At 34.9% G+C, this 23,855-nt stretch overlaps 3 protein-coding genes across 4 annotated transcripts; 2 read left to right on the top strand and 1 right to left on the bottom strand.

Moving 5' to 3' along the window:
• The first annotated feature begins 7,279 nt into the window (after positions 1–7,279).
• LOC137734614 (transcription factor bHLH130-like) lies at positions 7,280–10,278 on the top strand. Of its 2 annotated transcripts, none has more exons than XM_068473856.1 (8): positions 7,280–7,413; positions 7,566–7,652; positions 7,766–8,497; positions 8,894–9,237; positions 9,339–9,506; positions 9,633–9,698; positions 9,777–9,845; positions 9,945–10,278. In XM_068473856.1, the coding sequence occupies exons 3-8, from the start codon at positions 7,912–7,914 to the stop codon at positions 9,993–9,995; spliced, it is 1,284 nt and encodes a 427-aa protein (XP_068329957.1). In that variant the 5' UTR covers positions 7,280–7,413; positions 7,566–7,652; positions 7,766–7,911; the 3' UTR covers positions 9,996–10,278. The 2 variants fall into 2 exon arrangements, with proteins under 2 accessions (XP_068329957.1, XP_068329958.1); XM_068473857.1 differs by having other exon boundaries at positions 7,287–7,413; positions 7,550–7,652.
• A 977-nt stretch (positions 10,279–11,255) lies between these two features.
• On the top strand, positions 11,256–14,220 carry LOC137734615 (ras-related protein RABA4c-like). Its single transcript, XM_068473858.1, has 3 exons — positions 11,256–11,822; positions 13,269–13,763; positions 13,858–14,220. The coding sequence occupies exons 1-2, from the start codon at positions 11,596–11,598 to the stop codon at positions 13,708–13,710; spliced, it is 669 nt and encodes a 222-aa protein (XP_068329959.1). The 5' UTR covers positions 11,256–11,595; the 3' UTR covers positions 13,711–13,763; positions 13,858–14,220.
• Positions 14,221–16,562: 2,342 nt separating this feature from the next.
• Positions 16,563–19,915, bottom strand: LOC137735423 (cytochrome P450 705A12-like). The gene is made up of 2 exons (XM_068474844.1): positions 18,870–19,915; positions 16,563–17,362 (listed from the first exon to the last, which is right to left on the bottom strand). Exons 1-2 carry the CDS (start codon positions 19,791–19,793, stop codon positions 16,688–16,690), a joined length of 1,599 nt encoding a protein of 532 aa, XP_068330945.1. The 5' UTR covers positions 19,794–19,915; the 3' UTR covers positions 16,563–16,687.
• Between the last annotated feature and the right edge of the window lie 3,940 nt (positions 19,916–23,855).

Here is a 23,855-nt window from a genome sequence, read left to right as displayed (position 1 = left end):
CATAAATAAATGAGTAATGCTATTCATACCATATTTCTATACCACATTAGATGGCATCTGATGTGGACAGCGACATCATTTGAAAAATTTACAAAACCCAAAGAAGGAAGGAGAAAGACTCCTCGTATACCACAATCATCATTTAATTAACTAGTTTTTCTTAATTATTAGTTTATTAAATAATGAACTAAATTTAAAAATCTGATTAATTCAAATGATGTTGTTGTCCACATCAAATGCCACCTAAGATGGTACGAAAATGTGGTACAAAAACATGATATGAATAGCATTAGTCTAAATAAATCGGTTTGATTGTCCTTTTTTTTAGTCAAGATACTGAGAGTTGGAAAAGATAAAGTTTTAGACATAAATAAATGAGTAATGCTATTCATACTATATTTCTATACCACATTAGGTGGCATCTGATGTGGACAGCGACATCATTTGAAAATTTTACAAAACCCAAAGAAGGAAGGAGAAAGACTCCTCGTATACCACAATCATCACTAAAATTTGCAATTGGAACCATTAGATTGTTTAATCATTCATTTGAACATCATTTGATTCATTTTCACGAAAAATTATTCGAATAAAAATTTATTTTTTCATTTAAATGTGTAAACAAATCAACAATTTATCGTAAATATGCTATTTAGTACATATATATCTTTGATTTATTTTCAAATTCAAATTATTTAAAAGAAAATTGGAGTTGCTTATATGGATAAGTCCAAATGATTGGATAAGTCCAAATGATGACTTTGCTTAGAAGAAACTTCCAAATTTTCTCCGTATATTGATATTATTTTAATTATTTTTGAACATTAATATTATTACTTTTAATAAAAAAAAAAAATAAGGCCAATTTTTTTTTGTAGTCCCTGTGGTGACACACCACTTTTAATGTGACTCTTGTGGTGAAAAAACTATTAATTAAACTCTCGTGGTGAGCCGTGTTAGCAATTCAGGTTCAAATTCAAAGTTTCGTTAGTCTTCCATTAAATAAAATCATGTGACTATCACATGTGGATCTGTCAAAATTAAATTTACTTATTTTAGAAAATAAAAATACAAAAACATGATTGAATTAAAATAAAATTACAAATAAAATATTAAAAAACAAAAAAACAAAAAAAACCTAGCAGTTCCCGTATCTTATCTCAGGCTCCCAACCACCGCCATAGCTACTAGTGGACCTCCTCCACTGTCACTAACCATCACCCCAATTTGATAGCATATGTATCTCAACCTATATAATGTAGAAAAATCATATATGCACAATAATAACTTAAAGAGTTAAAGACAATGGGTGAAATGCAATACATATGCATTCAAACAGATGAAGGGCATTGTAGAGTTAAGACAATGGATGAAAGGCATTGCAGAAAATTCAATCTTCAGGTCTGCCCTCCACATATGAACTTCAAGAGCATAAGAAAGTTAAAGAATTAAAATTCAAAGAAGATTAAAAAATTTTTTTTGAAAGGTTGTGCACTCGCTGACTAGGACCTGCATAAAATCACATTACCAATTAAAGACAAAACTAAAAGGCATATGCATTCAAATAGGTACCAATTGATACAAGAATGAAAATTCAAGTAAGACTAAGACTCTAACTCATGATCAAAGACGTGTTGGCATTAAAAAAAAAAAAAAACAATGGTATATTAGAAGTATTAGGATTTCCACACAAAATTAAATCATACCTAATAAATTAGGCGCGACTTCACCTTCACCTCTTTTCCTAGCCATTGACGTGGTTTTACAGGTTTAGTTTTAGTCTTCGCGTTCAAGCTTCTTCATTTTTTTCTTCTATAAAATCTAATTTCAGTTAAACCCTAAATTATACTATATGTCCATTGAATAAGATGTAATTTGGATTGAAATGACGAATTTGACCCTTCATGTGATAGTCACATGAGTTTATTTAACGAAAGACTAACGTAAATTTGGATTTAGACCTCAATTGCTAACAAGACCCACCATGAGAGTTTAATCAAAAGCTTTTTCACCACGAGGGTCACTTCCAAAATAGCGTGTCACCACATGGATCATGAAAAAAAATTAGGCCAAAAAATAATGTCAACCACAATGTCACTGATCAGTGCTAGGCAGTCGGCCTTCCAATTTATATTCAACAAAGACCTTTGGAACCGAAAATTTGAATAGGTTGACGAATAAATTAGATTACACAGTTCCATTAATGCTGCGTGAAAGAAAGGTAACAAGTTATCGGTTCTCAGCTGTATTTGTTTGAATGTCTTAGTCCTGACCAAGTATGTGTGTACGTATAAAAGGGGTAACTTCATGGACCCCTTTTCTTTTCAAGTTCAAATTAATGCGGCTACAATACGGATTAAAAAAGAAAATTGAGATTTCACTTGTAAATTTGATTTGTAATTAATACAAAGATTGACCCAACTTTTTAAAAGTACTTTCTATTTCTTTGTCTATGTTGCCATCCATTAACCTATAAGAATTAATTAAAATTCTTAACTTATGCATTCTTATCTACGTATAACAAAAAAGAATCGAATCATTTGACACCACTATCTACGTAAGAAAAATATTTAGCATCATTATCTACTATAACAAAAATATTGTAACTAAACTTTGTCTAGTTTTAGTAGTTATTTTCTTATAGCAAATATGAAATTGAGAACAACAACATCATAAAATACATTATGTTATAAATGTCATAAAAAACATTAAACAAAAGCAAAATCTAAGGAGTGAGACAAAATTGAGTAACTAGGATAATACAGTCATGAAAACAAAAATTTCAAGTTTTTGGGGCTTCCCTAAAATATGCTAAGGCTTTTGGGTTGATAAAAAAATTTCTACAACATTACAAACTATAACGATTAAGAATGATTGGGGAATACTAGTTCATAGTTTAGTGAAATTTCAATCGAAATCTACTCCACTGACATGATTGACTAAACGATCATTGTTTTCATTAAAAAAATTAACGTTCATAAGATTTAAATATAGAATTTTCTTCAACAAAAATGAAGAGTAAATGCCGATATATCGAATGATCATTTCAGCCTAACTTTTACTTCAATGGACCACAAATGGGAATATTTTCCTAATAGCATTATATGTCATTCGGATTCCCATTTGAAGCTCACTTTACTTAATCAATCCGTGGGCACAGTAGCCACCTTTTGGCACATAAAAGTGCATCAATGGAATTAAATAAACAAAGTAATCGTTATCGTTTTCCAAAAAAAAAAAAAAACATAGTAATCGTTATCATTAATATTTTGACAAGCAGGATAAAACATAAGTAGATGGATTAGTGAGCTAATTAATCTCAATTAAAAGAACAATGAAATCATTTGAATGAGCAGTCCTGACTCCTGACCAAAGAGAAGAGATGAATATGCATGCACCTATTAGTGTCTCTTTCTATATACCAAAGAACAGAAGGGGTGAGTTTGGTAGATTATAAGAAAAATGAATGAAAATGGCTTGAAAATTTTGAATTTTAACGATAAGGACAAAATAAAGGGTAAAGTGAATAGTATCAGGATTGACTTTTAAGTGTAAAAATATGATCTTTCGTTAAAATGAACAGTACTGAGAGTTTTTCATTAAAATTCCTTAGATTATACGTTTACAGTGGCCCACGGTACGGTTTTGGTTTTAGACTTTTAGCCTTACAGTTTTAGACTCGAGAAGAGTCGCTTGGTCCATAAGCAAAGCACCCTATACTAATTAATGTTGGATCCAAAGTTTTATGGATAACATTGTTTTCAAAATTAAAGAAAACTGTTCTATATCTACTCATATATCTTAAATTTTGTTGTATGCTTACCATATATCTAATCATTTGTCACATGTCCTTTTACTTAAATTTGGTTAACTTTAACAATAAATGTTATTTTTTCAGACTTGGTTCTGATTTCTCTATATTTTTTTTAAGAATACCGAGCCAGACTCTTCCCCTACCCATACAGAATAGAACATGCTAAGCCAAATCTTCTTCATGTAAAACCTACTTTATTTTGATTGGGAAAATCGTACGGTTTTCTGAAACCATATACTACGGCTCGAATCCACAGTCAATCCTATTTCCATTATTTTCATATCTATAATAGTGTGAAAAGAAGACTTGACTCTAAGTTGTTTAGGAATAGTGGCGTTGATTTTCGTCTTTCTATAATAGCATCATTATCTACTATAACAAAAATATTGTAACTAAACTTTGTCTAGTTTTAGTAGTTATTTTCTTATAGCAAATATGAAATTGAGAACAACAACATCATAAAATACATTATGTTATAAATGTCATAATAAACATTAAACAAAAGCAAAATCTAAGGAGTGAGACAAAATTGAGTAACTAGGATAATACAGTCATGAAAACAAAAATTTCAAGTTTTTGGGGCTTCCCTAAAATATGCTAAGGCTTTTGGGTTGATAAAAAAATTTCTACAACATTACAAACTATAACGATTAAGAATGATTGGGGAATACTAGTTCATAGTTTAGTGAAATTTCAATCAAAATCTACTCTACTGACATGATTGACTAAACGATCATTGTTTTCATTAAAAAAATTAACGTTCATAAGATTTAAATATAGAATTTTCTTCAACAGAAATGAAGAGTAAATGCGGATATATCGAATGATCATTTCAGCCTAACTTTTACTTCAATGGACCACAAATGGGAATATTTTCCTAATAGCATTATATGTCATTCGGATTCCCATTTGAAGCTCACTTTACTTAATCAATCCGTGGGCACAGTAACCACCTTTTGGCACCTAAAAGTGCATCAATGGAATTAAATAAACAAAGTAATCGTTATCGTTTTCCAAAAAAAAAAAAAAACATAGTAATCGTTATCATTAATATTTTGACAAGCAGGATAAAACATAAGTAGATGGATTAGTGAGCTAATTAATCTCAATTAAAAGAACAATGAAATCATTTGAATGAGCAGTCCTGACTCCTGACCAAAGAGAAGAGATGAATATGCATGCACCTATTAGTGTCTCTTTCTATATACCAAAGAGCAGAAGGGGTGAGTCTGGTCGATTATAAGAAAAATGAATGAAAATGGCTTGAAAATTTTGAATTTTAACGATAAGGACAAAATAAAGGGTAAAGTGAATAGTATCAGGATTGACTTTTAAGTGTAAAAATATGATATTTCGTTAAAATGAACAGTACCGAGAATTTTTCGTTAAAGTTCCTTAGATTATACGTTTACAGTGGCCCACGGTACGGTTTTGGTTTTAGACTTTTAGCCTTAGAGTTTTAGACTCGAGAAGAGTCGCTTGGTCCATAAGCAAAGCACCCTATACTAATTAATGTTGGATCCAAAGTTTTATGGATAACATTGTTTTCAAAATTAAAGAAAACTGTTCTATATCTACTCATATATCTTAAACTTTGTTGTATGCTTACCATATATCTAATCATTTGTCACATGTCCTTTTACTTAACTTTGGTTAACTTTAACAATAAATGTTATTTTTTCAGACTTGGTTCTGATTTCTCTATATTTTTTTTAAGAATACCGAGCCGGGCTCTTCCCCTACCCATACAGAATAGAACATGCTAAGCCAAATCTTCTTCATGTAAAACCTACTTTATTTTGATTGGGAAAATCGTACGGTTTTCTGAAACCATATACTACGGCTCGAATCCACAGTCAATCCTATTTCCATTATTTTCGTATCTATAATAGTGTGAAAAGAAGACTTGACTCTAAGTTGTTTAGGAATAGTGGCGTTGATTTTCGTCTTTCTATGAGGAAAGGCGAAACATAATCAACTTGAATTATCTCATGTTCTCTCCCCCCCCCCCCCCAACCCCAAATGGATAGAAGTAGATAAACTGGAATTAATTCTAACTCCAACATTGAAAAAAAAGTAAAAGGTCTCGAGAATAAAATGGTCCTATTTGACTACTATACATTGCTAACATCAGAAAATAGAATAATTGAGAAAAAAAAAATTAACAAGAGTTAAGCGAAATGACACATGACAAATAATTAGGTGTATGGTGAGCATACACCATATTTATGATAGTGAGCAAAAATGCTCCCAAAAGATAAAACTTAAACTTCCAAAGGATTAAACAACATAAAATATGGTTAACGCTTATGTCCCCTCATAGGGAAGAGTTACTTGTCCCCCTATTTACGATTAATGAACTTTACTATTCAAACATCATAATCGAAACCATTTATTCTCTTTAATATCATCTAAGTTCGTGTATGTAAAAATTATTCAATTTTAAGATATTTTAGTTATTCATGTGCAAAAAACAAATGAACGATTCGTCATAAGAATGCTATTTGTTACTAGAACCGTCGATTAGAATTTAAAATGTATGAATAACTAAACATGTATACTTCTATTTAATTGTTAGTGCATAAGTATTTTTATAAGAATATAAAACATAGATGAAAAACTAACAATGGAAACAATAAAAATATAAAAAATTGATCACGGGATACTTATAACTAGTGAAAAATTATACCTATTCAAAATTTGGGACCAGAATAAGTTTGGCAAACTTCAAATTAAATTAGATCAGAAATTTAGGTTCTCTAGATACACTCCAATTTTTCTCCCATTTTTTTAGAAATGTTCCGATTGGGAATTCTTGAATTTGGAACAAAATTTTCAGGTTGACATTAGAATCTCCAATCCAAGTTGCACCACACTAATATACGGTGGTGCCTGATAAGCGAGCTGGTCTAACCGTCCCAACTAATTCTTTTCTCAAGCAATTTTTTTTTTATAACGGTATCACCACCATCTAGTATTATTAGTTTACCTATTTTACTATACATATTTCATTTGGTAATATTATACTCTAAAATATAAATTTTGCGAGTAGTAATCCATCAAGATTATAACACACTAGCCTTCATGCACACGCTCACGCGCTCAAAATCATATTTCAAATTATGCAAGGGTAAATTGGTAATTTAGCTATAAAAATCTGATCTCCGCTGGGCTGCACTGTTCATCACAACTCTGACTTTGTATATAATAGATAGATAAAGAAATTAATAACCCAAAAATTGTAACATACTCCAAAAAGCTTCCCTTGGAAATGGAAACCCTAAACCATCAAGGCCCAGTATTTGATGCTTGAGGACACAGGGTAGATCGGTCAACTCAAGTGCTGACGTGTAATGGATGCCATCGTGCCCCCGTGGCATTAGGATAATAAAATTAGAAACAAGGGGTAGTTATGGAACATCTTCAGTACATATATGTCGATGCAAAGGATGTAGTCGGAGATGAGATAGGAGGAGACATTATTACAAGATGCTTGGTAGTTTTGTTGTTAATCCATCTCTAAAGCTTCTCATCTCATCTGTGTTTTCTGGAGGAGACTGTTTGGTTGCTGGCTCAGATTCAGAAAACAAACATCATAGGTACTTGAATTGTTCAAACTCAAATCCTACAACCTCTTTATCCAAAAAAAGAAAATAAATAAATGAACTCAAATTTTCCTCTTTTGTGTTTGTTTTTTATTTGTTATTGTTTCCCAATTCATGTTGTTTCTTAAAGAGGAATATTATTGCAGGAACAAAAAAACATAAAGATTCTCAATTGCTGGAAGTAGAAAGTTCAGAGAGTTCATTTCCAGCTACAGAAGTTCAAGTAATCTGAGGTTTGTAATCTAAATTTTCAATCTTTCGAGTAAGATCAAACCAACATGCCAAAAGGGTTTTATTTATTTATGTTTTTGGATTTATTTTGGTTATTTTTCTTGGTTTTTTGCAGATTTATCTTCGGTTTAGATCAAATCAGAAGTAGATCTTATCTGGGTTTTATCTGAAAAAGCCAAGTTTGGTGAATCTTGAAGCAATCCAAGTGTTGCAAAACATTTGAATTTTCAAGAAATTAAGATTAACACAAAAGAATCAGATATGAGCAGTCTTTTATACAAATACAATCCTAATTTTAAGGCCTCAGAGGGAGAGCTGAGGAAGAACCACACTGCGGAGTTCATGGATTCGAATATTTTCCAGCAACAGCAGAGCTCCAGCTTAACGCGGTATCGGTCAGCTCCAAGCTCATTTCTGATGGAGCATATGGATAACAATGGCGGCGGCGGAGGAGTTGAGGATTTGCGGTATCTTCAACCGTCGAGCCCTGAAGTCGAAACGGTGCTAGCCAGATTCATTTCTTCATGTAATGAACCAGATCACCATGACAATGGCGTGCAGCATCATCAATTTGAAATCGAAGAGAGGCCGGTGAATGTGAAGGAAGAGGCAGGGGACTCTGTTTCTAATCACAATAATGGTTACCCGAATTCTACTCATATGATGTACCAAGCTCCTCAAGCTCAACAAGTTCATGGTTTAGATAGCAGCTCCTTTGCTGCAGTCAACTCTACCGTAATGGAGAATTCAATGATGCAATCGAAAATTGGGGTTGGAAATCGGTCTAATCTTGTTAGACAAAGTAGCTCTCCGGCTGGATTCTTCCCTAACTTGACCGTTGACAATGGTATACTAATATTTTTGTTACCTATTTCTTGGCTGCTCTCTTGGTCGCATGTTCTATATATGCTATGTAAATATATAGATATCTTTGTTAAAATGCTGACTGATTTGTAAAGCGGTTTAATTCAGAAAGTTATGATTTATGTTGGTTTTGGTTGCCGATTCTTTGCATAAACTTGCCCGAGAATTCGATTTACGGTTAACTGAATGGATTAATGTTAAGTTGCAAATGATTAGAAAAGTTTGAATTTGGAGGGTTATTGTCACTTGCTACTTTAGATAAAGAAAAATTTAGTAAATAATTAAGAGGTTGGTTATGGATTTGATGACATTTCAATGATTGTTTTGAAATTTTGTTCTGGTTCCTCTAGTAATTTGTATTTGTTTGATTGAAAAACAGGCTTCAATGTGATGAAAGACTCGACGGGATATCGCGCAGGCAATGGTGTAAGTGGAGAAGCCAGTCCATCAACTTCTAGGTTGGGTAATCAACTGAATTTCTCATCTAGGCCATCTTCATACTCACATCGTATGCCTCGGATTGCTGAAAATGAGAATGGGAACTCGGGAGAAGGTAGCCAACCGCAACCGAATCATGGTTTAGGAGATGCTAATGGTAGCAATTCACATTACCACTCTAGCTTTCCAAATGATTCATGGGAGAATTCTTCATTTAATGACCTCAAAAGAGCCAGGGACAATGACGGGAACAAGTTTTCTACTTCGATTGCATTCAAATCACAGGTAGGCTTTGCACTTTTTCTGTAAACTACATTTGTTCTTCAATTTTGACTTGGCCATCTGCTTGCTTATCATATTAGTAATGTTTGTTTTTCTATGATCAGAACAATGATTTGGGAAACCACAATCACGGTTTGACTCAACATTTGAGCTTGCCTAAACAATTTGAGATGCCTGCTATGGAGAAGTATTTGCAATTTGAAGATTCTATTCCTTGTAAAATTCGTGCCAAAAGAGGCTTCGCCACTCACCCACGAAGCATCGCAGAGAGGGTAAATCTTCTTTTATTTCATTAGTCTTATAGCTGGTTTACACTTCACATGGATTCAGTAGCATTGCTACATGTTATATTTTCCAGATTATATCAACTCCATGATTGCGAATACTATGAATTTCAGATGAGAAGGATGCGGATTAGTGAAAGAATGAAGAAATTGCAGGATCTTTTCCCGGACATGGACAAGGTATTTGCTACTCACCATTGTAGTCGTTGTCTTGAATGCTTGAAATTGATCGAGTCTTATATGTTGTATTCTTGGCAGCAAATAAACACGGCAGAAATGTTGGACTTGGCGGTTGAGTTCATAAAAGACCTTCAGAAACAGGTTAAGGTAAAGTTGCAGCAAATGAAAAATAAATCTTGGAATAATCTACACGAATTTCGACCAACTATTTCTTCCCTCTAAAGTGTTACCTAACTTTGAATGCAGACCCTCAAAGATACGAAGGCGAAGTGCAGTTGTTCGAGCAAACAAAAATAGAATCGATGCAAATTCATGTGCGCGGTTTGTTCATGTAAAGGTAGCAGTTGAAGATCGGAGAGGAAAGGGAAAGCGATTTCTTTTTTGTTTTCTGGTCTATTTCACTTGAGAGACAGTAGTAGAATGGTAGGATGTATTCTGGGTGTGGAATTTTAACCTGTTTCATGTTAGCTTTTAGGCTTCTGTTGTCAAGTTCTTCATGATGTAACAAAAGCACAATAAAAACTTAGCTCAAAGCACTTGTCCAAAGGATGAGTGAGAGTCCAGAAGTGAATTAAGATTACGGTGTGTTATGGTTCGATCCTTCCAACGTAAACTAAAAAAAAAAAAAACGAAAAAAAAAAAAGGAAAATAGCGCGATTTGGTTATAGTTAATTTCTGTTACTAGCATCGCTACAGTTTAATTCTACTACCTAACCTGGAAACAAAAGCAGCAATAAGACCACCAGCTGCAACAAGGCAACATTTTATGGCTTGTGAAGTTTCATTTCCAGAAGCAAAATCAATGACCAGCACCCAACATTGTTGAGGGGGTTTGATGCTTTAGATTTTCAAATTTTTTGGTGTAAAAGAAAGAGATTTTTTGGATCAATTTTAAAAAAGAAACGCCTTCCCATATTTACTATTGACTTTTTTCAATTGCCAAACTACCAAGTTAATTGCTATTTTCTTTTACATGCTACTCAATTTGGTTACATGAATGCAAAACCGAGGCTTTCATTTTAGAAAATTCTTACTTGGCGTGCGACTGTGATTAAAAATTTAATATTCTGCATATCTATCGTGAGATGAATTTTGTTGCCGATGAGTTAGCCAATATAAGCCTACCTCATCCTTTGGCTTCGGTTTATTTTGAGCAAAGCTCCAACTTCTTATAAGCAATTATTATTGTCTGATATTTTTAGAATCTCTCTATCTCGTGACATTATTTTGTAATTTTATTTTTTTTTCAGGATTTGAGCCCCTTTGTTTAACCACAAAAAGAAGATTAAAACTAAATTGTTAATGACTCTAAACTAGAGGGGTGTAAAGTGTTCCTAACCTAATTTTTAATTCATTTGTGAAATTAGACATTCGTTAAGCTAATTAGTAAGATCGATGCGTCTTTCTCTTACACTCCGAATTAAAATTCTCTTCATCGAAAATTATAGTAATTTAAAATATGGTCTCGTTAATTAAAAAAAAAAAAAAAAAGTGTATACCTAGAAAACTGTAATTAATTGCAACAAGGAAAAATCAAAGTTTTCCTTTGGGAAAAATCCGCGAACAAAGCCGTTGGTCCGCGTCTCTGTCTCCCCCTCCAACTCCAACTGCACATTTTTCTTTCATTTCTCTTCCTTCCATCTCTAATTACAATTTTCTAATTACTTCATTTACGCTTAAACAGAAAACAAAAAATTAAATTCCAAAACCAAAACTCTTTGCTAGCTCAGCTCTGCGAGTTTTCACCATCCACACCACATATTGCCGATTCGATCATCTTCCCTCACTGATCGATCGGTCTTCCTCCCTACAAAGACACATATTCTGAGTTCTCGTATGAAAATTCGAGGTGGGTTTTTGTTAAGATTTGCATCTTAGACGAACAGAGAGAATTACGATGTCGAATTTGGTGAGTAATTTCAATCAGAAGATCGACTACGTGTTCAAGGTGGTGCTGATCGGAGACTCGGCGGTCGGCAAGTCTCAGCTCTTGGCTCGCTTTGCTCGGAACGAGTTCAGCTTGGAGTCCAAGGCTACCATTGGCGTTGAGTTCCAGACTAAGACCCTCGTGATCGACCACAAAACCATCAAAGCCCAGATTTGGGACACTGCTGGCCAAGAAAGGTAATCGCTTTTTCCTATTTTTATAGATTTGGTGCGTTGGTGATTGAGTTTTTGTGTTTCTTTGATGTGGGTTTTTGTTGTTGTTAATTTATGATGTGGGTTTGTTGTTATTTTCAATTTGTGATGTTTGGTTTGGTTAAATTTGGATTTTGTGTTTTTGTTTGAGTTGTGGATGGTGATGATCATGATTTTGCTGAATTTAGAAGGCAATCCTTACTTTGGTAGAAGTATTTAGCCCAAAAGAGAAATGCTTTTAGGCCTCGTTTGGTCACCATGGTTGGACTGGAATCGACAACTCACTATATTCAAGGTATGTTGGAGGAAGAAATGAAAAAATGGCGTCCAACGTGCAGGTAGAAGATGGATTACTCATGAAGGAAAAACCATCCACCTCTACCTTCAATAAACCTTGAATATAGTAGGATATCCATTCCAATTCAATCCTAGATACCAAACAAGGCATTGAAGAGAAATCATGACCAGATTAGATTATCCTGGTCTTTAACATAAATCATCTGCGTTATACTATACATGTTCTGATTATATACTGTAATACAGGTTGATTTCAATTAATTAGTGTACATAGATCTTGATTAGCGGATACTGGTCTATAAGGTGAACCACAACCCATGATATTGAAGGGATGGTTGTGAAATTTCGGTTGGATCAAAGCAGAGGATATGTAACATTGTTGAATGATGATTTTAGGATGAGATGAAGGTTTAGATTGAAGTTGAGGTAAAGGAAGAGGATGAGATGGATGATGCCACAAGGTTAGAGTGGATGACTGCCTCTTCTGTATATATATATATATTTTTTTTTTTTATAGATAGTGACAGGAAAGGAGAAGCCAGTCGTTTTGAAACAGCATATTAGGCTACGAAGACAACGCTTCTTCAAATGACTAGCATATAGAATATATTCTGCTCATGCTTGGATTATTACTTGAGCAAAACCAGTCATCAAGGTAACGGTGTCTGCGAGATGAATATTAATATCAGAATAAATTCTGTTAGAATAATTAGGATAATAAGTAATTGTGCTCAGGTAAAGCTGGGTATTAGTTATTACTTTATTGAAACCCGTCCAGAACTAGTCTGAGTCTTGAGATTCTAATATTTTACAAATAGAGATAATAGAAAGAAGGAGATGATTATGAACTTAAGGACATTAATTTACTTTGGGATATAGATATTAATACAGCAAAATGATACTTAAATATCGGTAAATTTTACCATCTTAGAATTGTGCGCCTGCATGTGCATGTAGAACCTATATATGTATATATATATATGTATGTATGTATGTATTTCAATTAGTTACCACTGACATTTGTGTCTATTGTATAAAATTGAAAACTCCTTTTATTCTTTTTTCTGTTTTTTTGCCACAAAGTCCATCTTCTTGTGTTTGTATGTCTCTTCACACTTCTGGTGATGGTCTCAGATACAGGGCGGTGACAAGTGCATACTACAGAGGTTCGGTGGGGGCAATGCTGGTCTATGACATAACCAAGCCTCAATCATTTGATCATGTAACCAAGTGGTTAGAGGAATTGAGGGCGCATGCTGACAACAATATTGTTGTGATGCTTGTTGGCAACAAGTCCGACCTGGGGACACTGCGAGCTGTACCTTCTGAGGATGCGAAAGAGTTTGCCCAAAGGGAGAACCTCTTCTTTATGGAGGCATCGGCACTCGAGGCCACTAATGTTGAATCTGCATTCGTTACTGTCCTAACAGAAATTTATCGAATCCTCGGCAAGAAGTCCCTCATTCCAAATGAGGAAGCAGAGTCTGGGAGTTCCTCACTTCTCAAGGGAACAAAACTTGTTGTTCCTGGACAAGAGCCCGAGCCTCAAGCGAGTAGCTGTTGCTGGTCTTCATAAAATTGTAGCCTTTTAACCTCCTGCAACTTGGATTTCTGCTGTTTATACTTCCAGTAATAATTTTAACCCTCTTTCTTTAGTTAGATTTACATTTCTTCTTTCATGTTTGTCATTGATTGAAATGGTTACATATTTCCACCGTTTCAGGAGATGAATGTAATACAGCTTGTGGTAGAGTGGGTGATTTGGTTTACCCTCTTGTAAAAAGCGGTTGGCCGATGGACTGGCACAGAATTCTCAGACTCAAAGCACACAGTGATATGATACAATTGACACTTGTACTTGCCTGTAGTATGTTCACTTTTTTTTTACTTCTGATTTTTGCCAGCATTTCGTGTCTGGAAAACTGAAGGATACTCACCTACACACATGAAACTAGCCGAGAGCAATGTGGCGTATGAGAAAATGAGCTCGAGTTTGGTTGTGGAACAATGTTGTATTTCACTACTTTATTGAGTTTTATTTTTTACGAACGGAGCTTTTTCTATATCATGAGAGGATGGATTTGAACTTGAGATCTCTTACAATATTAGAAAGAGAGATGCATTAGACTGAGTGATAGTTGATCATATAAACATACTCAAAGATATGCTTCTTTATCAAATGTTATTTATGAATCAAGATATTCCACAAACCTAGAAAATATATGACTGCTTTGTAGAATGAATGAATTCTTTCTTTCATTAGCTTATTTGAGGAATTAGCTTCAGTTGTGGGATGTCTTGTAAAGTTCACTCCATAATGTATTTCAACGATCCAGTCGCCTATCTTTTAGGTCTTTTTTTTAAATCATCTTTACCATAAATCACCCAAATCCGAAAACTATACATCCGTTTGATTAACTGACAATCATTTTAGTGTTTCTTTGAAAAATCATATTAGTCCATTTTCTTCACTCCAATTAGATGTCTTAATGGTTTTGGATTTGTCCAGTTTTTTGTAAAGATGATATATGAATGATGCATTAAGATATCCGTTTTAGATCATTGAAAAAATTTACGGAATGAGCACCACAGGATCATTACGTTGCAGTTTTTCTTTTCACTAGTAGGGTTCCTCCTGTTTCGGATAAGAGATCATTTCGTTACTCAACATAATATACGTGAAATCTACAAATTTTGATGAATGCTTGGTTGAAGAGCAAACGAGTTAAGTGTTTCAAAGTTAAATATTATTTTGAGATTTGATTACAATACTTACATGTATTTAATACCATCACCATCTCAATAATCAGGTGATGATTGTATTAAATAACATATATACACATGAATTACATCTAGCGCTTAGATAATAATTGTATTAAATACATGTAAGTATTATTTTGTGATGGAAATATAAATTTGAGGCTTAAGCCCCTACTTTATGCATAAATTGAATTCCTAACTCTCTAACAAAAATAAAAAATAAATAAAATGATTAGCAATGCTCAGCATTAATCAATATTTCTAGAAAAATAAGAGATATAAGGTTTGAAATGGTAATAATGACTTTATTTATGGCTCTCCTAACCAAAAGAAGCTCTTATTAAATACAGAAATAATTTGTTAAATGATGAACTTGGGAGCCGACTTGTTCCACTCATAGCACTCATCTATTAGCCTAGCTTTGCCTTCAACTAACCTAAATGCACCTTTTTCTATGATCAACCAATTGCAGTGCCTACACTCATTTGCATCTCTGTCTTCTATGTATATATCAAACCAATGAGATCCGCCGCGCCACTCAAATTTGCAGAAATATAATGTTGAACACCCAACATTTGGTCGAAAATTGAATCCAAACGACCCATGAGGAAGCAGTACTTGAGCACCAAGATCATCGTCCTTAGATTTACAATGGAGAGTAAGATCCGTCTGCAGTAAATTGTTGATATTGACGTACGTCCTGGGGTAGACACATTGTGCATCACACACATGAGTGTAGATCCTCTCCAAATCTAAAAAAACTGAGCCTCAATTTTTTTTAGATCCGGAGAGGATCTGTACTCCACACACAGTACTTAGTACCATAAGACATGCCAACAACAATACCACCACCTTTTTAACAAACAAATTCATGCTTCCTTTCTAAGTGATGTATGTGTCATAAAAAATAAATAAGCACATTAATCAACATTTAAGTAATAATTCAATTATAAACTTTCATATCATTTAGTTTACAAAATTTAGTCCACAAATTTAGTCTTTCTAATATTACCCTAAGCAGAAAAACCCACTTCCATTTATTTACTTCCCAAATAAAATACAATAAAATCTCACCCACTTTTTGTTTACCCTTGTATTTTAGATAAGATCGAATAGATGAGATTTAGGGGCTAGGCACTTCCGCAATAAGATTTCGACTTTCGTTTGTGGTAAGTAGACTGTTAAACCTAATAAGTTTCTTTCCACTAAAGTATTATTTCAAATGCAATTTTGGTAGGGTTGTTATTATATGTGTATAATGTACACAAGCATATTTAATGTTTTTTTATCTTGCAACTTTGTTTTTAGACGTTCCCGAATATTGATGGTGTTCTTTTCGATGTACATCATCAACTCTCTAGTAGGCAATTGGAGTTAGTAAAGGACTCTTATGAAACGGCTTACCTGTGGCTTCTCTTGTCAACTGAATTGGCGGGGCAGATAGATGGATTTCATGGTTTACTTAGCTAATTGTTTATATAATAGAGCGGATGTAAGCACCTTTGCTTAATCCAATAAAATAATTAATCACACCAACATATATTAGTTTGTACGGCTAAATAAATATTAGGGATGAAGGAATAAATTGATTACGAACTCAGCTTATGTCTTTAACCGAATTGTAATGTCATGATGAGCATGAGACCTTTATATTGACAAAAACCTTATTAATTTATTGGAGGATTAGATATTCAAATAAACAAAAGTACAGAGCCTTCAGAGTTCATTGTTATTTAAGCAAATAACCACATGACACAATTGTATGCCACTTTTGAGCTGTCATAGTAAAAAAACTACATAGAAGAAGCAAATGGGTTGAAGTGAATGATAGGAAGTAGTTCAAGTGTGTGTGCCATTGGTAAACTTATGCCGGGTCCTATCTCCATATTAACCTTGTTGGCTGCATCACCATTTTCGTTTCCCCCAACCTTCCAATCAAAGCATTGAACCATGGTTGCAACTGCGGTGTTCACCAACAGAAGCGCCACCGCAGAGCCAGGGCAACGCCTTCTGCCACCGCCAAACGGAACATAATTGAAGTTCTGTTCCTTGTGTTGATGACTTTGGTCATCATATTCCACACTATCATGTACTTCACTAGAGGAAGCCAAGAACCTCTCCGGACGAAATTCATCAGGGCTGTCCCAAATCTTCGGATCTCGCATAATTGCATACACATTGTTTGCCACCGTAACTCCTTGGGGTATGTCAAAGCCCTTGATTTTACAGTCTTGGCGGCATTTTCGTATCACCACCGGAGATGGAGGGTACATTCTCAATGCTTCCTTCACAACGGCTTGTAAGTATGGGAGATTCGTAATGTCGGTTTCCTCGACCAATCTGGCGTTGCCTACTACCGATTTTATCTCTTGTCTGACCTTGTTGAATACCTGAGGATGGTTGATGAGCTCGGCCATCGTCCATTGCATGGTCTCTGTTGATGAAAGTGTGCCCCCAATAAATAGGTCCTAGTATACCACAAGCACATAATTTGAATCAGTAAGACATACTGTGTGTGTGTCATAACTTGCTCCATTTCCGGCTAATAATGGGTATGAGTATGACAGCCGTTACGTAGCTCTTGTTCAGTTTAATTACATGCATCCATGATTTGTTAATGTTTTTTACTACAAGTTACAGAATTTTTTGGTAACAATTTCGTTTTTGGTTTTGGTTTTCATTTTTTGTGTTGGTAATATTAATATAGAGGAATAACAATGGAGAACATAGGAAGAAAGAAGATTGGATGAAGGATGGTGTGAGAAGTGTAGAAAAAATATACAAGGAAATGCACAGAAAAATGAAAACTAAAAAAACCAAAAAACTATTTTACGTCGTTTTCACTGTTGTAATTTGTTTTGATTCCTTCTTTCTTATTTCTTCCCTACTCTCTCATACCCTTTTTCATCCCTCATCTTTCAATATACTTTCTTCTGATATCAAGCACTAAATCCAAAAAGGGAAATTGTGTTTTTATTCCTTCTTTCTTATATATTTTAGTGAATGGACGACTGAAAGAATGAAAATTGTGTTTCAAACTTGCTAGCTAGTTTGATAAGTAACTCCATAGGGCAATAAATCCAATAGGGAAACCACATTTTCAGAGTCTAAACCACCAAGTTTCCATCTCCAATGAGTGAGGAGGTTAGAAACAAGTCTGTGTAGAATGAGTTGCTTCATTTTCTTGACTAAGGAAATATAGCTTGTTGAAAAAGTAAGACAAATTATTAAGGCCTCCACAACTTTGAAACAAAAGACTACATTAGTTCCACATGTTTCCACATTTCACAAAACAAATTGAGGACAAAACTTTTATATTAGTGATTTGATATTTTGATGACAAATTTCTCATAAGATAGATACTTCATAAATCTATTTTAAAAACTAAATTATGTGTCATTCAATAGGAATGAGCACATTTATCAACACTTCAGAAATAATTCAACTATCAACTTCCATGTTATTTAGTTCATAAAATTTTGTCTATAATTTAATCTCCCTAACATTATCCTTAAAAAATACGAAAAGCAAGCTTGCTTTATGGTAGTCAAATTTGCCTGCCCCTTACGACTTCACAGCGCAGACGGATTTTGACCTGATCTATTGGAGCCCCTTTTGTTCCTCAGATTTTAAGTTTGTTCAGTTCACTTTGACATACTGCAGGTTGAGTAACTTTCGGGCAAGTTTTCAATTTCTGACCCTCATACAAACTTCAACAGGGATTCTTTTCCAGATTATTACCAATCTAAAAGTTTAATAAAATGTAAAAGTACGATAAGAAATGGATTTATAATAACTTCCTGTTCAGATAAACAAAGTCACTAAATTCAGCGTTAGCTCAGTGGTGAAGGTGGTGAGGATAATCAGTAAGAATAAGCTAGTTCAAGGGCCAAAACTGCAACTAAAAATATATATCTAAGCATGAACCAAAAATGAGAGAGAGAGAGAGAGAGAGAGTCAGATAGGGGAACTTACAAGCAAGAAAGCTTTAATTTGAGTTCGGGTAATTTTGAGCTCAGCCTTGTCATCTTGATACACCTTCAACAACAAGTCAATCAAATCCAAATCCTCTCTCTCCCAGCCCTCTCTCTCCCCTTTCTTTTCATGCTCCTTCAACATCTTCTCAAAAAGCTCATCAAACTCCCACGACACGTCAGCAAGCTGCTTCCCATAGAGCCAAAACCCTAGCCTTTTCAACGGCCCCAGCACATCCCCATAAGAAACCTTGGTCGCCAGCCGTAGCGTCCTCATCATCATCTTCCTTATCCTCGCAGCCTCGTCGCCATTCTCCGAGCAACTAGCACTCATCACCATCTTGCAAGTGGAGTTGTTTGTAAGCTTCATGAGCTCGCTTCCCAAATCAACCACCTCTTTCTTTCTAGCACTCTCGATCAACTTCTGACAAAGCTTACCAATTTCTACTTGTCTAGTATTGCGCGAGCGTTCGAGCTGCCGCGGTGCGAACAGTTCCGTCATGCAGAGCTTCTTCATGAATTTCCAATAGTCACCGTATACAGCGCCGAAGAAACCCGAGTTTCCGTAGGGAAGTTCGTCCGCGAAAGCAAATGCCGGGCGATCCGCAAAGGAGAGGTCTTGGGTTTTGAAGACGTCGGTGGCCACGGAGGCGGAGGAGACGAGGAGCATTCGAGAGGCGCCGAGGCGGAGGTGGAGGAGAGGGCCATATTTGTTGGAGAGGTTTTGGAAGGAGATGGCCTGGTGAGCCGTGGTTAGATGGTGGAGGTGGCCGATTAATGGGAGGGCCGGTGGGCTAGATGGAGGACGAACTTGAGTGGCTGACTTGGGGGAATACTTGTTGAACAAGGATCTAAGTAAGAGGGTCGAGAGATAGCATATAAGGAAGTAGAGAAGATAGTATTGGGCATCGTTTGTTGTTGCCATAGCTGCTGAACTCAAGATCCCAAAAGTCTGATCTGATCTGCTTGTAATTATTTACATTCGTTTGTGCTGTTTGTGACCAGTCATGTTTGCGCAACCACAAAAAGTTAATGAATCACACACATTTCCACACTGATTAGTATGTGTTTTAGTAAATGTTGGCGGCAACTTGGAGTCAGATAGTAACTGCGAATAGATGTTTATGTCTGTTCAATTAGAATGAGGATGCTTTTCGGATTCTCTTTATGAGGATTTCAGGGATCTTCAAATCGTATCTGTTTATCATACATCGTACGGTTAGTTTTCGTCATAATATGTTCATGTTTGATTTTAAATAAAAGTATTTAAAATATTTCTTATCATACGATATACGATGAACATATACAATTTGAGGATCCTCAAGATCCTCACAAAGAGGATCCGGAGAGGATCCTCATTCATTCAATTGGAAGTTTTTTTGTATGAAAATGGAAGGTAAAAAAGGTTTCTCCTCAATAAAAGAAAAGTGTTATAAATAGGTCAAAGTTAGAGGAATAACCTTTTTAATTGTAGGTACAAGGTAGATGTAAAATGTCACACTAAAACTATAGCACAAGAGGATAACAAATAAAAGGCAGAGGAATAGATAATGTTACTGATATTTCTCTCTCGTTTTCTTCTTCTTTTATTTTCTGTTACATGAAAACATGCGGAGTGCTTTATTTATAGAGCACATCCAAACTGATGTAGTTAATGCATTTTGAAATTTACGACACTTCGTCTGACTATACAATCTCTATGTATTCAACTTTTACTTTGCATGGGCATTGAAAACTTCTGCCCATGCTGAAGACTTTTGCTAACATACTGTGTGGGCATTCATTGCCATCAGACTTTTCAACACTCCCCCTTGGATGCCCACATATCAACATGAGTTGCCTCGTTAAAACCTTACTTGGAAAAACCCAGTGGGAAAAAACCATAGCGAAGGAAAAAGAGTACAACTTTTCCTGGATCGTTGATATAGTGTCAAATATGCTTATGTTGCCTCGTTAAAACCTTGATAGGAAAAACCCAGTGGGAAAAATCCTAATCGAAGGAAAAAGAGTACAACAAGTATGTATCATGGATACTCCCCCTAATATGTTTCTCCCCCTGATTCCGCATTCTCCAAATTTAGCTGTTTGGTAAGTCGACGTAATCTGATGCCTTGCACTAACTTCTGAAATGTGCATTTTGGTAGAGATTTGGTGAACAAGTCTACCAGATTTTCATTTGAACGAATTTGTCTGACTTCAATAACTTTAGCCTTCTGAAGCTCATGAGCACTGAAAAACTTTGGAGATATGTGCTTAGTCTTATCGCCCTTGATGAATCCTTCCTTCATTTGGGCAACACAGGCTGCATTATCTTCATGGATGACAGTTGGGTTGTTTGTCTTCGAAGCTAGACCGCATGAATTCCGAATATGATGGATCATTGATCTTAACCAAGAACATTCACGACTTGCTTCATGTAAAGAAAGTATTTCTGAATGATTTGAAGATGTAGCAACTAATGTTTGCTTGGTTCAGTGTCATGAGATTGATGTATCTCCATTCTTAAACACATATCCAGTTTGTGAGCGGGCTTTATGCGGATCAGAGAGGAAACCAGCATCTGCATATCCATCAAGGACCTGATCATTTGTGGAGTTCTTTGAGTAGAAGAGACTCATGTCTGTTGTCCCACGAAGGTATCGCAATACATCTTTGATACCCTTCCAATGGCGAATTGTTGGACCAGAGCTATACCTTGCTAACAAGTTAACTAAAAAAACTATATGTGGTCTAGTACATTGTGCTAAATACAACAAAACACCTATTGCACTCAAATATGGTACTTCTGGACCAAGGACCAGTTCATCATCTTCTTTTGGACGAAATGGATCTTTCTTAATGTCCAAAGAACGAACAATCATTGGCGTGCTTAGTGGATAAGCCTTGTCCATACCAAATCGCTTCAGAATTTTTTCAATGTAAGCTGATTGATGGACCAAAATTCCACTAGCACAATGCTCGATCTGCAGGCCGAGATAATATTTTGTTTTTCCAAGGTCTTTCATTTCAAATTCGTTTTTCAGATATTCAGCAGTTTTATTGAGCTCTTCAGGAGTTCCAACTAGATTCATATCATCAACATACACTGCTACTATAGCGAATCCATAATTGGATTTCTTAATGAACACACAAGGGCAAATAACATTGTTGATATACCCTTCTTTGATCAAATACTCACTGAGACGATTATACCACATTCGTCCAGATTGTTTCAGACCATACAATGATCGCCTCAATTTCACTTACTCTTTATTTCTCAATACATTTGTCAATCATACAATGTGTTTACATAGGATTTCAAGACGTAACTAAAATTAGTTGAAGAGTGAGTAATTAGCTAAAGTTACCAAATAAAAACGTACTAACTAAGACAAAAAAAGGGTATTAACTAATAACTAAGCCCAAGTCTTCTAATAGATTTCACCTCTTTAAACACCCTAGTTTCACTGTTTTTTAAGACTTGTTCCTACTTAATATAAACTGCCAATTTATAACAACCCCCAAATAAATAATAAATAGCACAGTAAGTGACTAACAATGGATGAAAACTATATGATCGAAGTAGTTGGGTAAACATTACACAAACACACACACACACACAAAACGAAGAAAGTTGGCAGCTGCATATAAGAACGCCTATCCACTTTGAAACAGAAACAAGGATTCAAATACAGCATCACACTAAAATACCATAAAAAAGAAAAGTGACCCTAGTTTTCACTAGAAATCTCAACACCCTCAAAAACTTTGTTCTGGCATTGGTATATTCTGAAATGAGAAGAGCATGCCCATGCAGTGAAGCATCCTCCAGGCTTTCACATAAACCTAAAGCAGTGGTAATATGAGATTTACAATAACACAACCAAGCATATCATTTGTTTTGAGTATAAAACTATTGTTTTAAGGGAACAGTGTAACGCCGTAAGATTGGCAACTGTGATAGCTAGCCTTCGTATCACAAGAACAACACATAAACAGAGTTTAGGATTCTACAAATTCACATTGATGGACAAGAATAACCATTTATGTAGAGCTGAAGGGGGCTATTACCCATTGACACCAAGTTATCTTCTATTTAGTCTGGTTAAGGTGGCCTAACAGGTATGGAAGATTTGGCACCTATAATCCCAAGCCACATGTCACCAGCAATCATCTAACTTACAACCCATTGTGCCGATTACTATTGACGCAATCTTCAGCACCGAAGCGTCACTTCAGTCTCAGCTGTGCATAATTCTACTCCCCACTTCATTCAAATGCAAGTTCTTCACTCTCACCAGCGCAAAGTTAAGTTTACCATTAAGATTTATCCTTTTACTTCATTTCCCCCGAACAGTCCATAAACAAATCCAAACAAACACATAACCAAAACCAATTGTATAGCCGCAATCGATTACCAACAAATAACATGGAAATCTTACTTTTCTATTGCCCGTTTGAAGATTTGATCAGATTCTGACCGTTTGATTTTGGAGGAAATAGATTGTGGTCATTGTTCTTTCTTCCTTGAGGTTTTCTATTTGAATTGCTAGTCTTGCAAAAATAAAAATAGTGGAGACGGGTAGAAATATAATATATAAATCACGTGTATTTATTAATTATATTGGCTTTGATTCTATCAAACGCTATATTATGAAAATTCCTTCACATAATTGAATCGGATATCAATGGTTGAGTGATAGTATGATAATTAATATTAGAAGAAATGGTTTTTTTTTTTTTCTATTAATAATGAAGTTATAATGCAGCATTTTCAAAGTATGAAAATGCATAGTGGACAATTGTAAATTATATTGTTATTTGTTTTATAAATTATGAATGGATAGGACTGTGATTTCATTTTTAATGTCTAAGAAATATTTGTTAACTTTCCCGTGTGACCTTCCAAATAATTTTTTCTTTATCTGCACTCCAACAGAAAATCCTCTCTGGATCCCTTCCTCCTAATCCACCAAATCAAGAAATCCATATTATTGAAATTTGATCA

Source organism: Pyrus communis, chromosome 5, assembly GCF_963583255.1.
Source record: "Pyrus communis chromosome 5, drPyrComm1.1, whole genome shotgun sequence".
Taxonomy (NCBI): domain Eukaryota; kingdom Viridiplantae; phylum Streptophyta; class Magnoliopsida; order Rosales; family Rosaceae; genus Pyrus; species Pyrus communis.
The sequence above is the reverse complement of the archived record's forward strand: the minus strand, read 5'-3'. Positions and strand labels throughout refer to the sequence as shown.